The sequence below is a fragment of the Macadamia integrifolia genome, chromosome 1, assembly GCF_013358625.1.
Source record: "Macadamia integrifolia cultivar HAES 741 chromosome 1, SCU_Mint_v3, whole genome shotgun sequence".
Lineage (NCBI taxonomy): Eukaryota > Viridiplantae > Streptophyta > Magnoliopsida > Proteales > Proteaceae > Macadamia > Macadamia integrifolia.
Window position 1 is genome coordinate 1,894,008 of NC_056557.1, and position 22,548 is coordinate 1,916,555.

At 37.5% G+C, this 22,548-nt stretch overlaps 1 protein-coding gene across 1 annotated transcript in view; it reads left to right on the top strand.

Annotated features, from left to right (window-relative positions):
• The first annotated feature begins 2,734 nt into the window (after positions 1 to 2,734).
• LOC122077852 (1,4-alpha-glucan-branching enzyme 2-2, chloroplastic/amyloplastic-like) overlaps positions 2,735 to 22,548 on the top strand; it is a 38,958-nt gene continuing 19,144 nt past the window's right edge. Inside the window, exons 1-9 of the mRNA XM_042643755.1 lie at positions 2,735 to 3,105; positions 4,082 to 4,236; positions 6,288 to 6,544; positions 6,949 to 7,047; positions 11,820 to 11,862; positions 15,531 to 15,590; positions 16,777 to 16,857; positions 17,792 to 17,908; positions 18,087 to 18,170. Coding sequence (XP_042499689.1) covers positions 2,976 to 3,105; positions 4,082 to 4,236; positions 6,288 to 6,544; positions 6,949 to 7,047; positions 11,820 to 11,862; positions 15,531 to 15,590; positions 16,777 to 16,857; positions 17,792 to 17,908; positions 18,087 to 18,170 — 1,026 coding nt within the window. The 5' untranslated portion in view covers positions 2,735 to 2,975. The remainder of the gene's footprint in view (positions 3,106 to 4,081; positions 4,237 to 6,287; positions 6,545 to 6,948; positions 7,048 to 11,819; positions 11,863 to 15,530; positions 15,591 to 16,776; positions 16,858 to 17,791; positions 17,909 to 18,086; positions 18,171 to 22,548) is intronic.

The window sequence follows — 22,548 nt, forward strand, 5'->3', positions numbered from 1 at the left end:
ATATATATTGAAAATCTTGGAGTAACCTTATCACATGAGGGTATAGTTTTATAGCCAACTTGCTGAAGTGTAATCTAGTTCTATATAATTTGATATGGAAAAGATCCGAAACTGACGCAATCATGGGACTTAAGAGACAAATAAACCATAGAATCTATGGAGGCATTATTTTAACCTTTTCATGACCATTTATTATTCAAGATCTGTTCTACACCCAATCTCCTTTGTTTCTGCAAGGAAAACTAATGTTAACTTTGATGAGCATCAAATTCCCACTGCTTGTTTTATGATTTAATTTGAAAACTTACCTCCTTCCATGTAAAATTTTAAGGTGTGAATCAGGTCGATAGCCTTATGGAAAGAAGCCCTTGCCCCATCATCTCTTGAGTTGACATGCCCCACTACCACTTGGTGAGCCTACGGAACCACTATAACATTTTAAGGTCTCTCATGATGTGTGACATGGAGTTCATTTGTGGCATACCCTTATATTGTGGTAAAATTTAACCAATAAAATAAAATAGAGTTTATTTATCATGTCGCCAATCCTAAATGAATATATCTAAAATAAGGATGTGAATTTGAAACCGAAATTATTTATCAAAATCAAACCGAACTGTTTATTCTTAAACTGTAAAACTGTTTAGTAAATGGTTCGATTATGGTTTCAAGTTTAAGACTGATTAGTTAAATGGGTCGGGTCGATTTTACCCGTTTAACCTATTGGTTTCAAATCAAATTGACACCGTGAAAACCAAACTGTTTAAACCGTCAAAACCAATCCTATTAACCCATACAACGATTAAAATATTTGGTTGTTTTAACAAAACATAATGGTTTAATTTATGAAAGAATCAAGGACCATAGAGGCTATCCAACAATTTATTCAATAATTTACTCTTATTATGTAGTCAAATCCTTGCTTGTTCAATGCATTATTTAATTTGATACAAGATTGAAGCATTTATCAACAATGGCAAATATTAGTAAGCATACGAATCAACTAGAAAACCGATTACTAGCTGTTTAGAAACCATATATCCGAAACCGTTTACTAAATGGTTGAGCTTTCAAAAAGTGCAATCGTTTAGTAAATGGTGCAGTTTTGATTTTATCCAAATAAATGTGAACCAAATCGGACCACATCGTATACATCGAAACCGAACCAATTAACATCCTTAATCTAAAACATATGATAGTTAGGATTTCTTGCTACCATGGGATGGTGGTGTTACAATTGTTTATCCCAATTGCTCGAGTTTTTAAGTAAGGATAACAACAATGTTTACCAAATGCAAAATTGTACACACATGGCCATGCATGTGATACATATTCAAACGGAAACAATATCATGTAGCACTGAGGAGAGAATATGTTCGGGAACCACATGGATCCAGATCCTCTCAAACCACTAGGCCACCCAGTAAGGCATCCAACGGTTGGGAGGACTTGGGCACTCACCACAACACATGGTTGGGTCTTCCCAATCGTTGGATACCTCACTGGGCAGGCAAGTGGTCGGAGAGGATGAGTACCCAAGTCCTCTCAACTGTTCGATGCCTTACTGGGTGGCCTAGTGGTTGGAGAAGATCTAGACACAAACCACGTTGCACTTCTAGGGATAATTAAACTTGTCATATGTGCTTTGATGCCATGCTTTTACTACCGCTTATGCCAGAAATTCAAGTTGCAATTCAAATACCAAAATGGAAAAAAGAGTCTGATGGTCTTGTGCCTAGGCCTAGACATAGGGGATAAAATGACCACCCTACCCTTCAAGAAAAGGTAGAAATCCTATCCTTGTTGAAAAAAAAAAAAAAAAGAGATCAAAGGGGGATGTTTTGGAAAATTCGTACAATATTTGACAAGAAGTGAAGCCAGGAAGTGCTAACACTTGACACTCGATCATTAAGGCACCAACCAATTGAGCAAGCGATTGTTTTATTTGTTTGAGATCTTTCGTTGCTATTCAAACTTAGTCCTTTATGCCAGAAAAATAAAAATAAAAAATAAAAAATAAACCTAGTACCTAGGGTTAAAATTAAGGGTGTCAATTGGATTGAACTGACGTTTTTTATACTTTGAACTGTAACCAAACTAAACCGAGATGAATATTCATATATTCAAACTGAATTAGTTCGATTCGATTCGATTCAATTAATTCAATTTGGTTCTAGATTCGATTCGATTACAAATTCACACCTTTAGATAAAACGAAGTGAAATCTATATTGCTGGTTCTGGCCTAGTTCTGTTTCTTCTTCTCTAACACATGTAATATGAGCAGGCTAGCTAGGCTTTCAGAAAACGGAATCAGAAATCAAATCGATCAGTGCTGTTTGTGATCTGAATCGATTAGAAATCTGGAATTGACCAGAAACGAATAAGAATTTGCAGATATAGGGTTGATCAATCATGGCCTATTCCAATTCAAATCGAAGATTCACTGATCAATTCTCAATTCTTCAAGTTCAATTCCTCTGCAAGTACGTTCACCTGCACGTATGTAATCTGATATCAACGTCTGTCCCTTTTGCTTTCATGGATACCTGCCGTCATCTTTTAAATACCTTATCGATATTGATGAGAAAACGAAGGGTAAATTGGCAAGAGTACTGAAAGGTTCTATCTAGACCGTTGGTCCTAGCCATTCGTTTCTAAACTCTCGCGAACACGTGACGGTACTTTAACTGCTTCACGGTTGTTGCGAATGAAAAGACGATTAAGAAGGAAGAAATGAGAGAAAATGGAGCTTTGTACCATTTGATGGGTCCCGTTCACAGTTCTCACTCCTAGGAAAGTTTATAAACCATGCAACTCAGCGTCGCACACGTAAGCCGCTCCAGCAGCAGCACAAGCACAGACAAACTTCCCACTCTCACTCTCTTATAAGATTCGTAAGATCAGTTTTCCATTTCTGTTTTCCTCCTTGGCACTTGAGCCATTAACCCTTCCCTCTCTCTGCAAACCCTAGATATGGCTTACTCTCTCTCAGGAATCCGTCTTCCTACTGTCCATACAGCTTGTATTTCGAATCGATCAAGCAACCATGGCGAACGAAAGAGTGTGAACTTTTCTCTCCTTGCGAGGAAAGATTCCTCTCCTTGTGAGTTCTATCTTGTTTCTTTATATGTTTCATGATTTCATCTGTTTTAATTTTTTTTTCTATGCTTTTCTCCTTCTGTTTTTATTGCAGATCAGAAATGATGTGCGGGATTTTTTCTCTGCCTCTCTTCCACTCTCCCTCTCCGTTAGCTTTATTTAGAATTCGTTTGGTTAGATGTGAAATGATTTGATGTAGACTTAGAGGAAACACATAATAGAAAGTTTTGTAATCTTTATTAGTAATAATTGTGAAATTAATCTACAACATTCTAGTATATGGTAACTGAACTTAAACTGTCAATGAAACAGAATTTCAGTGATGTTTTGGATGGAAAGTGAAGTTTTGATAATGATATGCAAAATTTTTGTTTTTTCTTTTATTCAAAGTTTACTTCATTTCTCTTTCCTTCTGACCAATGGCGCCTTGGTCATTGGTTCATTTTTTCCCCCTTGTGTACTTGATTCATTGATTTGGTTGTGTCATTAGCTGTTTCATTGTAATCTGAGGTTTTTGCTTCGTTTTTTGATTCATAGTTTCAACTATCTTTTCCCATGTCTGAGCTATGGTTTCTGATTTCTGCTCTGATACGGATTGTATTGGTGGGGGAAGGGGGTGTGGAATGGGTCCAGATCATGTATGTGGTAGTTAGAAAGCATTGTTTGGAAGGGAAAATAAGGTGTGATTTCAGTCCTTGGAACTGAGTTTAGATCCCTTCATCAGATCGAGATTAAATTTGTTTTTCTTACTTCCTCCCCCGAGCACATCACAAAATAAGGGATATGGGGTCTTGGAAAAGGTGTAAAAATAATCTGTCATAGCAGTTTCTTCTTGATTGAAGGTATCCAATAGTATAACATGAACCCATAAAAAAGTTGGTGTATAGGGCACCCAAACTTTATGTGTGTGCGTAGACTGCTGTTTTAATTTTGTAATGATGCTATTTTTTCAATTAAGCTTACTGTAATCGCCTTTGTAGGGAAGATTTTTGCTGGAAAGTCTTCTCATGATTCTGATTCTTCTTCAACGGCTACTGCTACTGAGAAAATCCTCGTCCCTGGAGGCAAGGCTGATGTCTCATCTTCCTCTATGGATTCGGTGGAAACTCCTGAAGCTGTTTCAGAAGACTCCCAGGTTTATAGATGAATCATCTGTAATTTATTTTCTTTTTCCCTGGTGCTTGTAGTTTAATACTTTTTGACAGTTTCAACTATAGAATAGGCCAATAGTGTGAGTGGTTTTTCTTTAACATCTTTTATAAAAGTCCTGTTCCAATCAGACTTGGAAATAATTATGGCCAAGGCTTTAGGATTTGGGAATTTCTGAGAATTAAGATCTATGAAGAAGGGCTTTAAGGGACTGGAAATTAGACCAGCTACCTAGCATAGTTTTTCATCTAAAAATTGCTGTGTTCCTCTAGTCCCAAAGGGATCATGTGGGTTTAAATGAAAATTGAGCCCTTTTTGTGGCATCTACTTCATTAGAACTCCCGTAGGTTCGTGTTTCACATCTGAGATGGATTCATTTGTTCTTGTTCCCTTCTTTGAATTTTGACCTTCATTGATAGGTCACTTGTTGCCCCACCAAATATATATATATATATATATATATATATTTATAGTAGGTTTTGACCACCTAAGCTCAACGGTAAGGTTACTCCATTGCGGCTTAGTGGTTGCAGGTTTGCGTTGGAAAATAGCTTCTCCGTGAAGCGGGGTAAGGGATTAAAGTATCGGTATCGATCGCCGTATCGGTCGGCCAAAATTAAGATACGTATCGGAGGGTGTCGTATCGTATCGGAGATTCGCTAAGATACGCTAAAGATACATACATAAATGGATAGGAAACATTTTTTTAAACACTTTTTCATAAATAATTTGTTAAAAAAAGCTATTGATAACATGTATTATGCATAAACACTAAATTGAGGGTATTGCACTAAGAATTCAAGGTTTGTAGTTGTCCCATAAATGTAAAATTCTTGTTCCCAACCTTGATTTTCACTTTAGTTAGAGAGAAATATGGCTGGCAGCAACTTTGGAACAAAAATCCCTCAAAAAATTGTGTTTTTCTGAAAAATTACCTATCTTGGCCATTATATGATTGTAGCGCACTGTATCGGTACATACCGATATTCATCGATACGTATCGATCGATACATACTAATACTCACCGTTACGAACCGATCGATACATACCGATACTCACTGATCGATACATACCGATACGTACCAATATATACCGAAACGTACATTTCACCTCGATTTTATATTTTCCATAGAGTTGTATCGGTGCATATCGTATCGTATCGTATCGATGTGTATCGGTAGTGTATTGATGCATATCGATATGTATTGTAGGATATATATCGATATGAAAAGATTTTAAAAATTCCATGTATCGTATCGGTCGGCTAAATTTAAGATACGTATCAGAGGGTATCGTATTGGTATCGGAGATACTTTAAAGCGCTCCATACATTATGACCCTCCTTGGACCCCACAGTGGCGGGAGCCTCGTGTGCTAGGTACACCCTTTTTTTAGTAGGTTTTGACCATTTTTTGTTACTTCTTTGCTACTTGATGGACAAGGCCCCAGTTTCAGTTTGATCTAAACCAGTAAATCAAATCTTCTTCGGAATGAAATCTTGAGTCTAATGTAATCTTTTCACTCAAGGGAACAAAAGAATATGCTTTCAACTTTGATTGTTTGAGCTACATTCTTTTATTTATTTATTTTATTTTTTCTATTCTTATGCTTTTATTTGATCACATTTTTGTGAGTTGTTAATTTTTTTTCCTACTGTGCTCTACTGTTGTATTTTATGGTTTATTGGTACCTTTAATCAATAATGGGGTCGGTTATATATTTCTGATATGAATTAGTTGGTGCTTGAACTTGCCTACCATTGTTCACTTTTATTATTCTATTCGATTTTGGGGACTTTTTTCCCGTTTCTGTAAAACATTGAAGCTTAACTTTTAGCTGGGGGTGGCATTTGAAAAAAAAAAGAAGAAGAAAAAGTAGAGATGCCATTGAGTTTTTTCCGTATTAATAGTTATTGAGCTTCAGGTGGAATGGAATTGTATTTCCTTGTGAATTATTGAATGTGAATAAGAAAAGAGAACAAAATGTATTTTCATACTGTTTTCATCATAATCGTCTGTTCTTATCACCTTGTCATAGGTATGCAAAGAAGTAGCTGCTACACCCAAGGAAGATGTGATTCATAGTGAACAGTATAATGTTGATGATGAACAACATTCGGTTCCGGTAAAAGTTGTGGACAACAACAATAAGGTTGAGGGTGCTCCTTTAGAAGTCCAGGAAAGTGATGGAAAGTCCAAGGCCAAACTAAGATCTATTCCTCCACCTGGCACTGGGGAAAGAATATATGAAATAGATCCAATGTTGGAAGGTCACAGAAATCATCTTGATTATCGGTGAGTTATGACATCTCTGGCTTTCTTTCTGGTTTCTAACAGCTATAATGCCAAATCCAGGAACCAATCCCTAGAATAAGCTTAGGGGTCTAGGATCTGCAAAGTCAAACTCCAGGAATTTACAGTACAGAAATATAGGAAGAGATGAATTAAATGGAATATTATAGGAAGTAATGGAATAACAGAAAATAATTGAAGAAAATGAACTGAAATTAGAACTAAGAATGAAGAGAAATGGATAAGACCAGATTAGGGTAACAAAGTTACAAAGAGAGAAATCACAGAAATCAGAAAATACTGATCTGTTGCCTATTTGCTTACTCTTTGATTGTCTCTTTTTATGGCTTTGCTGCTTTCTGTGGGGCAGGCAATATCTTTAACTTCTAGGTACTATTAAATTGCAGCTATGGGCATTACAAGAAAATGCGTGAGTTGATCGACAAGTATGAAGGTGGATTGGAAGCATTTTCTCGTGGGTATGAGAAGTTTGGATTCCATCGAAGGTATTACTTTTCCTCCTTCCCACCCAGTGAAATGGCTGGACATTTATTTCACTTGGTTTGATCCATACAGCCAATATATTTTTCACATTTTAACTGTCTTATATATACATTGAGGAATCTTTTAACATATTTTTCTGGGATGTACATCATTGTCAGGTATCTGTAAGTTGTGTTCCAGTAGCAACGTTGCCACTAATGTACTGTTATCAATGGATTAAATAATATTTTGCTTGTAGAAGACAATTCTCTAGCTGCAATCTAATATCTTTTTCTTCTTCTTGTCATTGAACTCTTTGTGTAGTCTTCTTCATGCTTCAGATTTGTATTTTCAGTGAGTGGAGCAACTTGCATATGCTTGTGTGGTTGTGTAAAACAACTAAACAAGCTTACCACTATAATGTTGCAGATTGGTTGGATCTCTTAGTTTTGGGGTATTTTGGTGGTCTGTCACCTTCTTTAAGACAGTCGTATTCACACACTGATGCACTTGTGGGGTCCTACTCTCAATGCTCCTTCAGAGAATGGGTTTGGGACTTGGGGTTGAATTTCTTTTAAAGCATACATTGTTCTAATACTGATGCAATATGGAGGAATTTCTAGGAGAATCTGGATAATATTGGATTATGTGTGGGTCTGTTGATTGTCAGTGGGGATATTAACATTATTTGCATGTGTGGGAGAGGACCAGTGGTAGACGGGAGAAAGGGTGGGGGGAGGCTTGAAACTGTATGCAGTCTCTTTTGACCAGAATTAACATGTGAAGTCAATTCTAAATGGATCTCTATTGGTCAAACAATCACTCACCACTGCCGTTTGACAGTTTCTTTCTCTTATGTGAAAAGGGGTAAATTGCAGTGCTATTTCCAGGAAGCTATGCAATATGCATGATTGAATCATAAGTGACTCAATTCTTTTCCAAGTGCCACCTAGATAAAATCTAATCTGCCTTTATTTGAGAATATGTGTTTAGATTTGAAGAGTTTTTGCTGTGTTCTGTGATGGTGGAATTCTTTCTGGCCTCTAGAAAGCCCAATGCTTTAGACTAAAGTTTTAGCTTTTGAAACAGAATATTAGGAAGCGGAACAGAAAAACTTTTGGCTGCGTTGGCAAGAAAGTTGATTTGAAGGCAAAATTGGTGTGGTTCAGAATTCAGAGTTCTAGCATAGAATCTAGAAACATAGCCTAGAACCACACTATAAACCAGGATTAGACTTGTCAGAATGAAGAATCTCAAAAGTTTGCAGAAATCTTGACTTTTGTGCAATTTAAGTAAATCACTTTTTCCAGGAAATAACAAAATACTACCCAGAGGCTGTACTTGAGAGAAAATAGTTCTGAAATTTCAGGAATAAGGAAAAATAGGTGGGTGAAACGCAGACTGCAGATAAGTACTGTTACTCTTTAAAATTCAGTCAAATAGGGATGTGGCTTCACAAATAGAATATAACCTGAGATGACAAGATGGCTTGTTAGCAGAAAACTAAGAAAAACATAGCAAACAACAAGATGGAGAATTAGACAATGATAAACCCTGATGCAGATACGCGCCCGTGGTGCGATCCATACCCATCTGAGTATCCAAATAGAGATGAACCGGATCCATATTTGATTATTTGATCTAGTAGGATTTTAGTAGTTGATTTTATTTAGGAGAATAATATCTTTAGTTTATTTTATTCTATTATTTTTTAGGAGTTGCATACGTAGGACATAGTTAGAGTTGGTTTGGGATTTCTTTTTTCAGTTTGAGTTAATTTCCTTTTAGGATTTCTTTCCATGCTAGAGTTTTTTAATTTCTTATACCGATTGTGAAAGAATGATTGATGAATGAAGTTATGAGTTGATATTGTATTATTGTGATGTGTGCCTGCAGCTGAGTGCATGTGATTCCCCTCTCTCCCCCCTTCTTTGTGCGACTCTTCTCACTCCCCTGTAATTCTGAGGTCTTTAAGGGATTTCTTTCCTTCTCCTATCGGCCCTCCATCAACTTGGTATTAGAACCGAAGGATCCTCTCCTTTGTTCTCCCTCCCAGTTCCATCATTCTCATCAACCTTCTCTTTTCCTTCCAAACTTCTCTCCATTATCGGTTCTGGTTTCTGCCGAGATTTAAAAAAAAAAAAAAAAACCTATCCTCCCCTATGATTCCTCAAAATCCTATAGCTGCAACATCTCGCAGCAACCCCAGCCACTCCTGAATCGACAACAACCCGCGCCTCCTTTTTCCCTTCCCTTGATTTTTGTTACCACTGGTAGGGTTCCAGTGGAAAAAAAAAAGGAGGATTAGAGACGAGAGTGAGAGGCAGAGACCAAAAAAAGAAAAAGAAAAGGAGAAGTAGAAGAAGAGAAGACGAGAAGAGAGAGAGAGAGAACAAAGACATACCTGGTTTTGAAGTTCCAGCTGCGAGTCACCACCACCATCGAAGTCGCAACCCACCATTGATCATTGAAGACCCCTCCTCCTCCAACGATTTCCTCTGGTTCAGCAGCTTCTCCTCCCTCTCGCTGGTTTCCGACTCCATGAAAGAAGCAGAAAGAAGAAGCCCTCTTTTTTCTTTTTTTCTCTCGGTACAACCCCTTTCCCCCTACGATTTCTTTTTGTTATTTTCTTTCTTTCATTTTTCTGATTTTCTAATATTGCCCTTTTATTCTTCCATTATTCCGAGGTATCATTTTTTCCCCTTACTTCCAAATATACCCTTGCCCCCACACATGATATCCTTTTGTGGTTTAAATTGAACTTCAAATATTTACATTCCTGCCATCCTCATCTCAAGTTCCATTTATTTACACTTTTGCCACCTTGTTCTAAACTTCTATTTAATTACTTTTTTGCCATGCACTTTTTGCTTTAAGTGTTCTCTTGCCATAGTGGGTCCATAGTGATTCTAAATAGCAAGCCTAGACGATGGATTTGGATATTTTATTGGATATCCGTCAACAAATACAATTGGTACGAGAGAAGCTTGATGAGATTCAACAACACTGCAAGGACATCAAAGCCCAAGCACTGGTTACATTTGATTGTATACTCTCTTCCTTCAACTATGTGATCTCAGCCATTGAGCAACAAGTGGATGAGACAGAAAACGAACTACCAATTATGGAAGAAAAGATGGCGCTATTGGAAGTTGATAATCAACTTGTGGAGAAATTTAAATCATTTGATCTCTTCAGTGAACCGATCGATTTTATTTTTTCAAATCACTATTTCATCAATGAACTTCACGTCATGGATTTCATAGCATTTGATTATGGTTTCAATGGTGACTTCATATATGCAAGGATGAATACTGATTGATTGGTGTTGATTCTCCCATTCTACAAAACTTGTGGACGATTTTTTCTCAACACCGGGGGAAATGATGCAGATACGCTCTCATGGAGCGTACGATACCCATCTAGGTATCTAGACAAAGATGAACCGGGTCTATATTTGATTATTTGATCTAGTAGGATTTTACTAGTTGATTTTATTTAGCAGAATAATATCTTTAGTTTATTTTATTCTGTTTATATTTGGGAAGTTGCATACGTAGGACATAGTCAGAGTTGGTTAGAGATTTCTTTTTCCTTTTGAGTTAGTTTCTTTTTAGGATTTCTTTCCTTGTTAGAGTGTTTTAATTTCCTATTTATATGCTTGTAATCGATTGAGAAAGATAGATTGAAGAATGAAGTTATGAGTTGATATTATGGTGTGTGCCTGCGGGCTCAGTGCATGCGATTCCCCTCTCTCCCTCCCTTCTTTGTGTGACTCCTTTCCCTCCCCTGCAATTCTGAGTTCTCTAAGGGATTTCTTTCCTTCCCCTACCAGCCCTCCATCAATCCCATAATCAATGATTGGAATCAAGAGATTTCAATGGAAAAACTTTCTCACCAAGTGTAGATTTTATCAGCTTACCAGATAAGCAGTTATGAGCAAAATTTTATTTCGGAAATATATCTGGAAAACAGGTATGCGCCTCTGACGGGGAAAAGGGAGAATGGCAGCAAGAATAAAGAAGATGATGAAAATGAAAGGAAGCATAGAAGGGTGGATCACCAGAGAAAAGAGAAACTCAGATCTGAATTGAACAGATAAAAGAAGAAGAAAGAAAAAGAAAACCAGTCGACCAGCAGTCATGCAACAGCAGCAAAACTAAAAGAATTGCAGGAAAATAAAAAGAGGGGGGTATTTATTTTGCTTTGGCACGAGGCGACACATAGAAAGGTTTCATTAGCAATAACACTCGAGATCTAAGTGGATCAAACTTGGTGAAAAAAATACGAAGTTCTTCCATCAGTTTGCTAATTCTACCAACTTCTTGATCATTCCTGACATATCTTCTAAAAGGTTATTGGAAAAGCCAAATGGGGCTTGGAGTGTATCATCCTTTGTATGCATGATTATTAATGCACTTCATCCTCCTCATAAGACCCCTCAAGTCATGATGCATCTACTGGATTGATTCTATCCAATTGCAGCCTCTACCAAGTTCAATTTACAACTTTTGATTGAGCAACAAACTTGATGCATCATGCATCCAACTCCATCTTTGCTATCTCTTTTTGGTCTTCTTGAGGCAACAGATTGATAAACTCTAACAGTATTTTCTTATTATTTTTTATTACTACTATGATGACAATTATTGTTAGATCAAGTAACATTTCATTTGTAAGCTCCTTTTTTTTAATTGATTTTGTGAGATCCATTGTTTCCTTCTGTCTGATTTCTTGTTTATCTCTGTCAATTGAGGAATTTAAATTTCATATTCCTTCTCGTGTGGTTTTTCAGTTCCACAGGTATAACTTATAGAGAGTGGGCACCTGGTGCTAAGGTTTGTCTTTCATGATTCTCTGGCTGAAATGCATCATTTAATTCTAACATTATTCTGTATGGAAGTGGAACTCATCACTTGTTCGTTTTCTTTAATTATTCCTTGGAAAGTCTCTATTAATTTGTATTTGTGTTGTTTGGAAACCTGCTGGTGCAAGGTCTCTTATGCATGTATAAAATTGATGCCCATTGTGCTCTTTGGTTTCAAAGGGAACACATAGAGCTGACTGCTGAGGTAGATGATTAAAGATAGTGAAGCTGTAATGAGCCTAATGGACTGTTTGAAGTTGTTATAATCATTTACAGTTTCATTATTCTGCCTTATGACTGGATTGAAACTAGGAAAGATGAGATTTATCAGAAAAAGTAAAGGTGAAGGTGAGAGGATCCTATATTTGCAGACTGTCCATTTGATTAGACTTCTTAAAGCTGGTCCAAAACCCACCAAGAAATCGTTCATTGTAATCAAATTTCAAGCTTCAGACCGTTTTGACTTAGATTGCAGTCACTGTGCTAGCTTGGTTTTCCAAATCATAGTTGTCAAGGCGATTTTCATGTCCAGTCGCCTAAACTTGAAATCCAGGCCTCCAAGGGGGAAAATGGGAGAAAAAAATGGAAAAAATCCAGTGAATTTATGAAAAAAAAGAACTGTGGTGAAGAAAACGTCTGCCACTTCTAGAGAAGAAAAAAATAAGGGCAGGCAGCAGCAGCAGCAGCAACAGCAACAGCAACAGCAATCATAATTGCTGCCACTACTGGAGAAGAAGAAAAAGAGGAAGCCATAGCAGTAGTGGCAACCACCGTCACCACCATTGCTGGAGAAGAAGATGATGAAGCAGCAGCAGCAGCAACATCCGTCAATGCAACTGCAATGATAGGAGCAAGTGTAACTGAGATGAAGATCTGGAGGTCATGCCAACTACAATGGAAACCAAAGTACCAAACTATTGTCTTAGGCTATGTTTAGTTGTAAGGGGAATTAAAGGGAAGGGAAGTGAAATTTTCATACTTAAAAAAGAAATATATATAATAATTACCCATGTAACTTAAACATTAATTTCAAATTATTCCATATTTGGTTATAAAATTTCACTTTACTTTGCATCCAAAACCCTTTGCTATAATATGTAAAATAAAAATTACATGTAAAATATATCGTTACTAAATATGGTTAAAAAATTAAGTAGTTTATACAATCACATGGGGTAATGATTATAAACATTTCTTATTAAAGTATGAAAATTTCACTTCCCTTCCCTTTAAATTCCCATTGCAACCAAACGGAGCCTTAAGGATGATGTGGTCCAGAAGAAGTAATCGAATGGTTGAATGAGGTCAAAAGCCATGTCCATCACTTAGAAATTTTTTATAAGAACAAATTTAGCCTCCTTTCCCCCTTTGAAATGTTAGAGTGATTTCATTAATCAAATAAAGGTACACAATAAATAAAGTTGTACAAAATAGCAAAAACAATTTTAAAGTGTATGAGATATGCACAATAGTGCAAAGCACAATTTAGAAAACTAATGAGAGAAAACCCTGCCTCAAATGTAGCTGTATCTATGTTAGCCAGATTCATCCTCCCTCCCGACTGTGTCGTGGCCTATTGTGTCACCATGTTTGCTACATTGATTTGGCCAGTGGTTGCCGCTGACTTGGGGGCACTAGTTCTCTTGTAAGTTCTGTCATTTCTCTTTGGGGTTAGGGGGAGGATGGGGGCGAAGTAGAAAGAGTAGAAGAGGATGTGGAGAAGGAGGTGGAGGAGGCCATAGAAGTTAATAATAAGAAGGGGGTCATGGAGAGGAGAGAAGTAGCTGAAAGAAGGAGAAGGCAGAAGAGAGGGTTGTAGAGAGGAGGAAAAGGACAGGAAAAAGAAGAATGAGGAGGAGACGGAGGAGAGAGGGGAGGAGTACCCATTTCTTTTCCTTCTCAGTCTTTGAACCTCTTCAACTTTAGGGTTCTGAATTTTTATCCCACATATATAGAGCCAGAGTCCCCACCCAATCTATGTACTCCGATTTAAAGCCCTTATGTTGGGCATATAATGAAAATTGATTATACTACATATTGTGTCTAGTTAATTTATATTCGAGTTGACCCTTCTAATAACATGTACAATTATTTCAAAATGAAATGGCATATAATATTTAAAAAATCCCACAAATCTTTAAACTATTTTTTCGGGATTCATCCAGTCCGATACCTGATGTTGGTGTGTTGGACTCCAACAACTACACCTGCATCGATTTAATTTACAGTTGTATCAATATCATCAACAGCTTCAAAACTGAAATCCCACTTCCAAAGCAGTAAAGCTATGTCTCTGACATGGTTGCCAAGGCATCACCTAGGTGAGAAGGCACCTAGACAATTCCAAGGCCTTGCCTTAATTTCCTAGATGCCCAGACCATTTGTAGTTCAAAAATGGGGATAGTATGGGGAGGAATGAATAAAAAAAAAAAAAAAAAAATGGAAGAAGAAATAATTGAAGGGAAAGATGAGGAAAAAGAATAAGAAAGCATAGCAGGCACTGGAACATTCATGAAGAATGGGGCATATTTTCCTCAAATATGGTGCTTGCCATGTGTGCCTTGGCCTCATGGCCCGCACCAAGGCATCTGGCAACCACTATGGCTTGCCTTGGCGCCAAGGCACCCGGCAAGGTGGCAACCACTATGGCTTGCCTTGGTGCCATGAATATTATGGTCTCTGACCATATTCAAAAATTTGTAATCTTAATGAATCTAGCTGTCTTCTCCCCCGATGCATTCTGAGTCGAGTTTGCTTCCATTTTGAGTAATGTGTTTATTGCACATATATGATGATGTAACCATCACCAAATTCATACCTCCTACTTCCTTCTAGGTTCATGACATCATCAGGAAGTTCCAAGCCCCTATCTGCGATATTGAACTGGTCCACCCCTTTGCGAGTCAAATTACCAGATAATCCCTCTCTGAGGCTGCCATTTTTATCATTGAAGTCTGAAGCTACCTCCAGAGCCTTGGGATCTCCTTTTGTTGCTAAAGGTGATGCACTTCCCCCTGTACTTTGAGCTTCCTAATGGTAATGAGCCGTTCTCCGATTACTGTGTTAAAACACAAAAGTTGGACCCCTTACCAAAGCTGGTAATCACTAGGTCAAGCAGTGACTCAGCAAAGCATTATCCTCCACAAGAGAAAACTTCTTACTTTTTAAGAGCAGAAACCATTTTGAAGCCAAGTATTTAGTTAAAATACTAAATTTTGAAATTCTTAAAACATTTTAATTCATTCAAAATAATTGTCAGAAGTTTTCTGAGAAATACATGATTTAAGTCGAGTTGGCTTCTGTTGTTTGCGTTTTTATTTCCTAGCTTAATAGTGTTATACCATCACACTATAAATCTTTGACATGCCAATAAAAATTCAGTTGCTATTTAAAAAATTCTAGTATTCTGTTAATTTTATTTTTCTGGCATTATGTCTAGAAGTTATAGGGATACTTCAAAAGTAACATTGATACATGCTTTTTTTACATAATGACAGCTACTTTATGACATCTTTACATTGTAGTGTATACATTTGTCTATGTTACCGTAAGGAAATTGTTTTGAACACACTATTTTTGTTGAGACCGCATAGCTCAAATCTGCTTTGCTGCCGTTTGACATTTCTTTACTGCATACAGGGGGCAGCATTGATAGGAGATTTCAACAATTGGAATCCCAATTCAGATGTTATGACTCGGGTATGTAAAACATGTTTAGTTTTATTTATCTTTATAGAATACTTCGAAGTGAGTGTTCATCTCCCACTTATAAGCTTGGTTTTCATTAGATTTATTGAATTTCAGGAGGGAGTAACAATAACATGCCAACTAATAACTTAAAATAAATTTGGCTTTGGAGGATCATTTTCATAGTTCTGTTGAGCTCTATGGAGGTTAAGAAAAGGTGTACATCGTCTCCAAAAATAACTCTACGTTGATTGAGAAAAGAAGACATAAAAAATGGGTGTACCCGGTGCACAAGGCTCACACATGTGCGAGGTCCTGGGAGGGGGGAGAGAACTACACAGCCTTACCCCGAGAATGTTGAGAGGCTGTTTCGACCGCTTGACCACCAAGTTGCGACATTCGTACCTTTACCGTTGGACCAAGCGCCCCCCTTTCAGTAGAGGATCACAATTGATCATCTTGAGTTAGCCAGTGCCAGTGTAGTTGGTGACTTGGTGTTATGCATAAAATAAAGCGTCGGATTTTACAGGTAGTGGATGGCATGGTCTTTATCATGTTGGCTGTTTTGTGTTTTTATACATTGTTGGGGCCCTTATGTAATACATCGATTTTAGGATCAGAGTTGGGAGGTTGGGTGTTTGATCCCTAGTAAGTGTGAGGGGTTTGTGTTATGTGTTGTGTCCCTACGTGTTGTGCTCCCTTGGTGCCACATCATGGTGTCACTTGCAGAGCTCTGTGTGTGTGTGTGTGTGTGTGTGGGCCTGCACATGCATGCGGGAGTGGTGTTGTGTGTTGATATACATTGTTGTGACCCTTACTGAATAACTTGAGCTTTTGGGATAAGAGGTTGTAACATTGGCAAAGTGTAGAGATTATTTCGATAATTGGGCAAGGGTATTTTGCTTTAAATATGATGTACTTTTTATAATGCAACGGATCATTACATTTAAAAAATGGTGAGGGTTTATCTGCTCTCTCACATAATGTTGTAGATATTTCATGATACCTTTGATGTTCTTGGTTTGATAATTATCAGGTCTTTGACAGATCTTAATGTGTTTTTTCTCATATATCTACTTCCCATGGGACTTTCTGTTACTGTGTAGTGCTTGAGCTTTGGTCATTGGATCAGCAATGTATGCAATAAAATGATAGTACTAGTTTTGACAACATGATATTTGATGTAACCTGTGTTCAGAATGAATTTGGTGTCTGGGAGATCTTTCTGCCAAACAATGCTGATGGTTCACCTGCAATTTCTCACGGCTCTCAAGTTAAGGTAATGTTTTCCCTGATGTATAGTAGAATTGACTTCCGATTCCTGCTTTCTGAATTTCAAATTCATAATATCTTTTCCCCGATGTATAGTAGAATTTACTTCCGATTCTTACTTTCTGAATTTCAAATTCAGAATATCTTTTCCTATTGATCAGGATTTCCTTTTCTTTCACTTATTGTTTTATAAATTGTTTAGCAAATGGGTTGTTAGTTGTTACTTAGTAAACTTGATGATGCACAGGCATCTGACTTTTAGTAATCATTTTATTTGATTTTTCTGTATTTTGGAGCACAGCGTAAATAAATTAATAAAGAAGAGAAGCAAGCACTGAAAATGTGGCAATCCCAAGAAGCATCAGTTCTTTAGTCATGTGTACCACATTACCCCTCTGTCACCAATCATTTCATTAGTACATTCTGTGCTGTTGGAAGTGGTTGCTGGACATTAGTGAATGCTTCAGTTGCTGCATTCAGCATCTCTGAGTCTTCCAGCAGCTCCAGTTTTGTAGACATAATTATCAAACATCACTTTTTGATGCCTGGATCATTTGTGCCACCTGAAAATACATAATCAATCTTATATATTTTAGTTTAGGTAACCAATCCTACAGTTACTCTGCTGGGATCATGTAGTTGACATCATATAACTTTTTAATTACTCTAATCCTTTTCCACATATGTGCTGGTCAAGAGGTAAATTCTGTAATAGGTATTAAATTAAGTTTGTCCCCCTGGTGTATTTAACTATTTATCATTGCGTCTATGAAGCTGGCTGTGGAATCTTGTTTAGGATACAAGTGTTTCGGAACATGTTTTCGTTTAATATTTTAGCCCATGAGCCCATCTATCTTTGTATCCTGTTATTAATCCTGACATATGTGTTCTCAACAGTGCGTGCTGCCTGCTCTAAAGTTTTTGTGATCTTGTAATTATAGATTCGTATGGATACTCCATCTGGTATCAAAGATTCTATTCCTGCTTGGATCAAGTTCTCTGTACAAGCACCAGGTGAAATTCCTTACGATGGCATATACTATGATCCTCCAGAAGAGGTATGCTTTTTCCAGTTTCTCTTCTTCAACTACTCTTCCGAAAAGAAAAAAAATGTTCCTGAGATGATTAATTAACTTATTCCACGAAGGATCCCTCTTCTATTTGCTGGTCTTTCTTCTTTTCTTTTAACTTGTATATTTATTAATTTTATTGAAGCTCATGTTCATGTTTTGACAGGAGAAGTACGTTTTTAAACATCCTCAACTGAAGAGACCTAAATCACTTCGGATATATGAATCACATGTTGGAATGAGTAGCATGGTGTGCATTCCTCCTTTTCCAATTGAACATTTTCTTTTGCCTTTTTTTTTGGTTTGGTTATTTTGCAGATATAACCCTCGGGCCCTATGCATGGAACTCAAGGGAAGTGATATGCTGGTCTCTAACAAAGAGGATTAAAACTCGAAACTAACAGAGGGGAGTATAACCAGAAGTCCAGAGTGTGAAAATCAGATTAAGGGAACTCTGGGAGAAGATCTGTAACTTGAGTTATATTAGAATGACCTGAAACTCAGGTCGAGTACTCTGTTCAGTGGTTACTGTTAGGCGTCAAAATATCTCAGAATTCTGAGTCCAGAATATGAGTGTGAAAGGTATTCCTAGTGAAACTATGAAAATAAGGCAGGATAATTGGAATTGAGAATTGAGAATTGAGAATTGAGAATTGAGAATTGAGAATTGAGAATTGAGAATTGAGAATTGAGAATTGAGAATTGAGAATTGAGCATTGAGCAGATTAATGCAAGTTTTGAGACTGGAATTCAAGAAAAAATTGCAATGAGGAACTAAAATATTAAATTTGAGAAGAAACTATGCAGAACTGTGAGAGATATGATCATAACAAGCAAGCTGAAATTGAGGTAAAATAACAGGGGTGCCGCTGGTTTCAGAAAAGGATAGAAAATTAACCTGAAGTTAAAAAGAAATAAACAGAAATAGAAGAATAGGGCAGGAAAACCAAGAATTCACCTATGAATAAACCCTTGGAATCCACACTGACAAATCTTGATGAAAACTTCAATAATATTACTCATTAATTCGTGGGTTAGGGCAGTACATATATATACAAAGTTCATAAACCATCTAATACTCCTAAAGTCAAAGTGCCGAGTATCAGTTTTGGCCAGCGTATCGGGAGGGTGAATTTAAGAGACGTCTCAGAGAGATGCCAAGAGTTGGAAGATACACTAAAGATATGCATGGAAGCACTTAAGAAACACATGAATATTCTTAGGATGCATGATAAATACTGTTTTGAAACATAATACACCATAAGTAATTAATAATTGGGTCCAACCATAGGACATTAGGTGGTCGGACTTGAAATCCCCCACATGAAAAATCAATTAGGGTCCAACTTTTGTGTACATCATTATTTGAATATGTATATGTGGTGTGTGTGTGTGTGTGTGTGTGTGTGTGTGTGTGTGTGTGTGTGTGTGTGTTTTATTATATACTTTATAATTTTTAATTGGCTTGTACGTCTTTGCTTTGAGTATGTATGCTACATTATATGACATGTTTTAATAGTTTCCTGCATTATAAAATAGATTTTATATCACTAATTCTTTCCTAGGGTCCATAGATTTATTAGTAGACCTTGATGCATGTTATCACAAACCTCAGAAGCTTAAATATCTAAATCACAATCCCCTTTCTTAGCTACATGATTCTTTCTCACCAGTTGATTCCTTTTAAAGCTATAGCAGCATACTCATGTCTTCACCACTTCAATGAATGCATCCTTGGGCCCTTGCCGTATTACCACCTTATTTGTTGGTCTTTGTTGCATATTCCCATACTATCTCCATCGACTTTCCCTCACCTTCTTGCCCACTTGTTCAACTTCTAAAAAGAAAGGTTGTACCAGTGCACGAGGCTCCCGTAATGTAAGGCTAGATTACACCTACCACAGTCAGGATCACAGAAATACACTCAAACATGTACCGATTTCAGATTCAATGTCAGTATACAAATTTGTAATAAACAGCAGATAACAATGGATTAAACCACCCTGTGAACCCCTCCCAGTACCTAACAAAGGTAGAAAATAAATCCAGCAGAAGAAATAATAACCAGCAGCAACATAACCCTGTCGCTGGCAATATTAGGGCTCAAGAAACCTAAGAACAAAACATCAACAAGAAGCACAGCAGCAATGGTGGGTTGAGAGTGTGAACACCATCAAATATCAACATTGGAGGGTAGGTTCAGCTTTCAAAATCCCAGATCAGGTTGGTGACTAAATCTGGATTTGGAAGAATTCTTGATTTAGATGAAGATTTCTTGCAGAGCACACAATAGACCTCAGAAATGGCCCATATCCCCATCGAGTGGGGGTCTTGGGATGGTGGTTTGTTCCTCCAAATATCAGCCACATTTGATGGAAGGTTGCTTAAATCAGTGGAGTCGATGTGGCAGCAGGATTCATGAAAGAATCAGAACCGCAGGACTGTTATGATCCCTCATCAGTCTCAATCTCAGCAACTAATGGGGGGATGTGTGTGGTAATTTAGAAGCCTTCAACACCAATAAATATTCTCTGCTGATCTCAAACTTGCGGAGAAATAGAACTCAGAAGAATAGAAACAGGGAATAGATCTAGGTTGGGGGGAAGAAGGATATATAGGAGGGGTCTCTCACCATAACTCTCTCACTGAGCTTCAAATCGTGTGGGGATAATCTGCCATCCTTGTATTTGTAATGGTGTCAACTTGTACAAGCAAAATCTCCCTTGCATGGGGAATTAGAAACTCCTTGAAACAGTCAAATAAAATCAAGGGTAATTTACAATGCCACCCCCTGGAGAATGCCAATATTATAGGAACACCCCCTCTCTTTCACCAAATTAGACTCAGACCCCCTACCGTCAGTCACAGTTAGGGAATATACCTTAAATGCTGACATCAGCTAGGTTATTTTTTTTAAAATACCAAAATACCCTCATAATAAGTAAACTACCAAGTATGCCCTTATCATTCTTCTTCTTCCCCAAATCAAACCCTTGAACCCAGATTCACGATAAAGAGATTCCATCATTCTGTTCCTTTCTCACCTCTGAAACTTTGATACTCCTCCGATGGGGTTATCAGCATCGAAGAGAGTGGAGAAATCCCTTCAAGACTCGCCGAAATTTGACGTTGTGTGCAACTCAGTCTTTGAAGAATGCCTCGAAATGGCTCAACGCATTGACGTCAGCTCCTCTGATGGGGTTATCAGCATCAAAGATAGTAGAGATGTCCCTTCAAGACTCGCCGGAATTCGATGCTGCCTGCAACTCAGTTCTGGAAGAATACCTCGAAATGGCTCAACACATCGACGTCGGCGTTCGGCTCTACCAGCTCGTCGGTGCTTCAGAACGTCTCCATTAGAGGCTCTATTCTTCGTCACTTCAAAACCATCATCTTCTCAAGAAGTGGCTCCAATCGCCTCCAAATCGGACCCAAATAGACAAGGTGATCAGAGTCATAATTAAACAATTCAAGATTCCATCTGATGGAGGTGAAACTCTAAATCTGTTTTAAGTTCAAGGCCTTTGCCATGGAACTCTTCACAGATGCCATCGTGTCCAAATTTACTCTGAAGGAGGCAATTAGATCTTATGATCTTGACATGGAGTTTGAAGGCTTTGAGGATTACATTGACGACGCTTATTATTACAAGGGTGTATGATTCAAAGTTAGAAAACCTAATGGATTATTATGGGATCAAAACTGAGGCAGAGATCCTCAGTGGGAGTATCATGAAGATGGCAAAATCATTCACAAAGAAACGTGATGTGGAGACAATCAGATTGGCAATTAGGTCTTTAAAGGAGGCAAGGAAATGGTTTGATGATGGACTTGGGTCAGGCTCACCACCGGAGAAGGCATACGCTAAGGCATCAACTTTGATATCATGTAACATATCATCCTGATTACTGGGGATTACCACGAGGGAATGAAACAGGATCATTACCTGAATTTTCCTTGTGTGTCTATGATAAGTTGATCAAGATCAAAGACAAAAGCAGTATATCACAAGATCGCTTGAACACTATAAAAAGGAAAAAATGTCAATTTAAACTCTCACTTAACAGAGACTGACGGTAGGGGGTCTGAGTCTAATTTGATGAAAGAGAGGGGTTGTTCCTATAATATTGACATTCTCTAGGGGGTGGCATTGTAAATTACCATAAAATCAATCATACTTTCTAAATCAAACCAACTTGCTGTTGCATGAAAGTAGAAAGTAAAAAAATAGAAACTAAGAAAGGAAATAGCAACTAAAGATATATTGGCAGCATCAGATATTCCACTCCAGCTGTCCATATGGGGTCCATAACTGAAGCTAAACAGTAACATATAGGCAATTTTCTTCTTTAAAATGCATCATCCCACCCACTACGGGGGAGGGTCATACTGTACGCAGCCTTATCCCTGCTTCGTGGAGAGGCTGTTTCCCGACTTGAACACACAATTTCTTGGTCGCAATGGAGAAACCTTACAGTTACTTGTTCAGCTTCTAAGTTCCCTCAAATATATTCATTTTAAACCTTAATCTTTCCATGCATCAATCTCAACATCCTGCTCTCAGCTACACATTTTATTTATTAAGTTTTTTCTTTGTTGCCAGCATTTAGTATCATTTGTCACAGTAC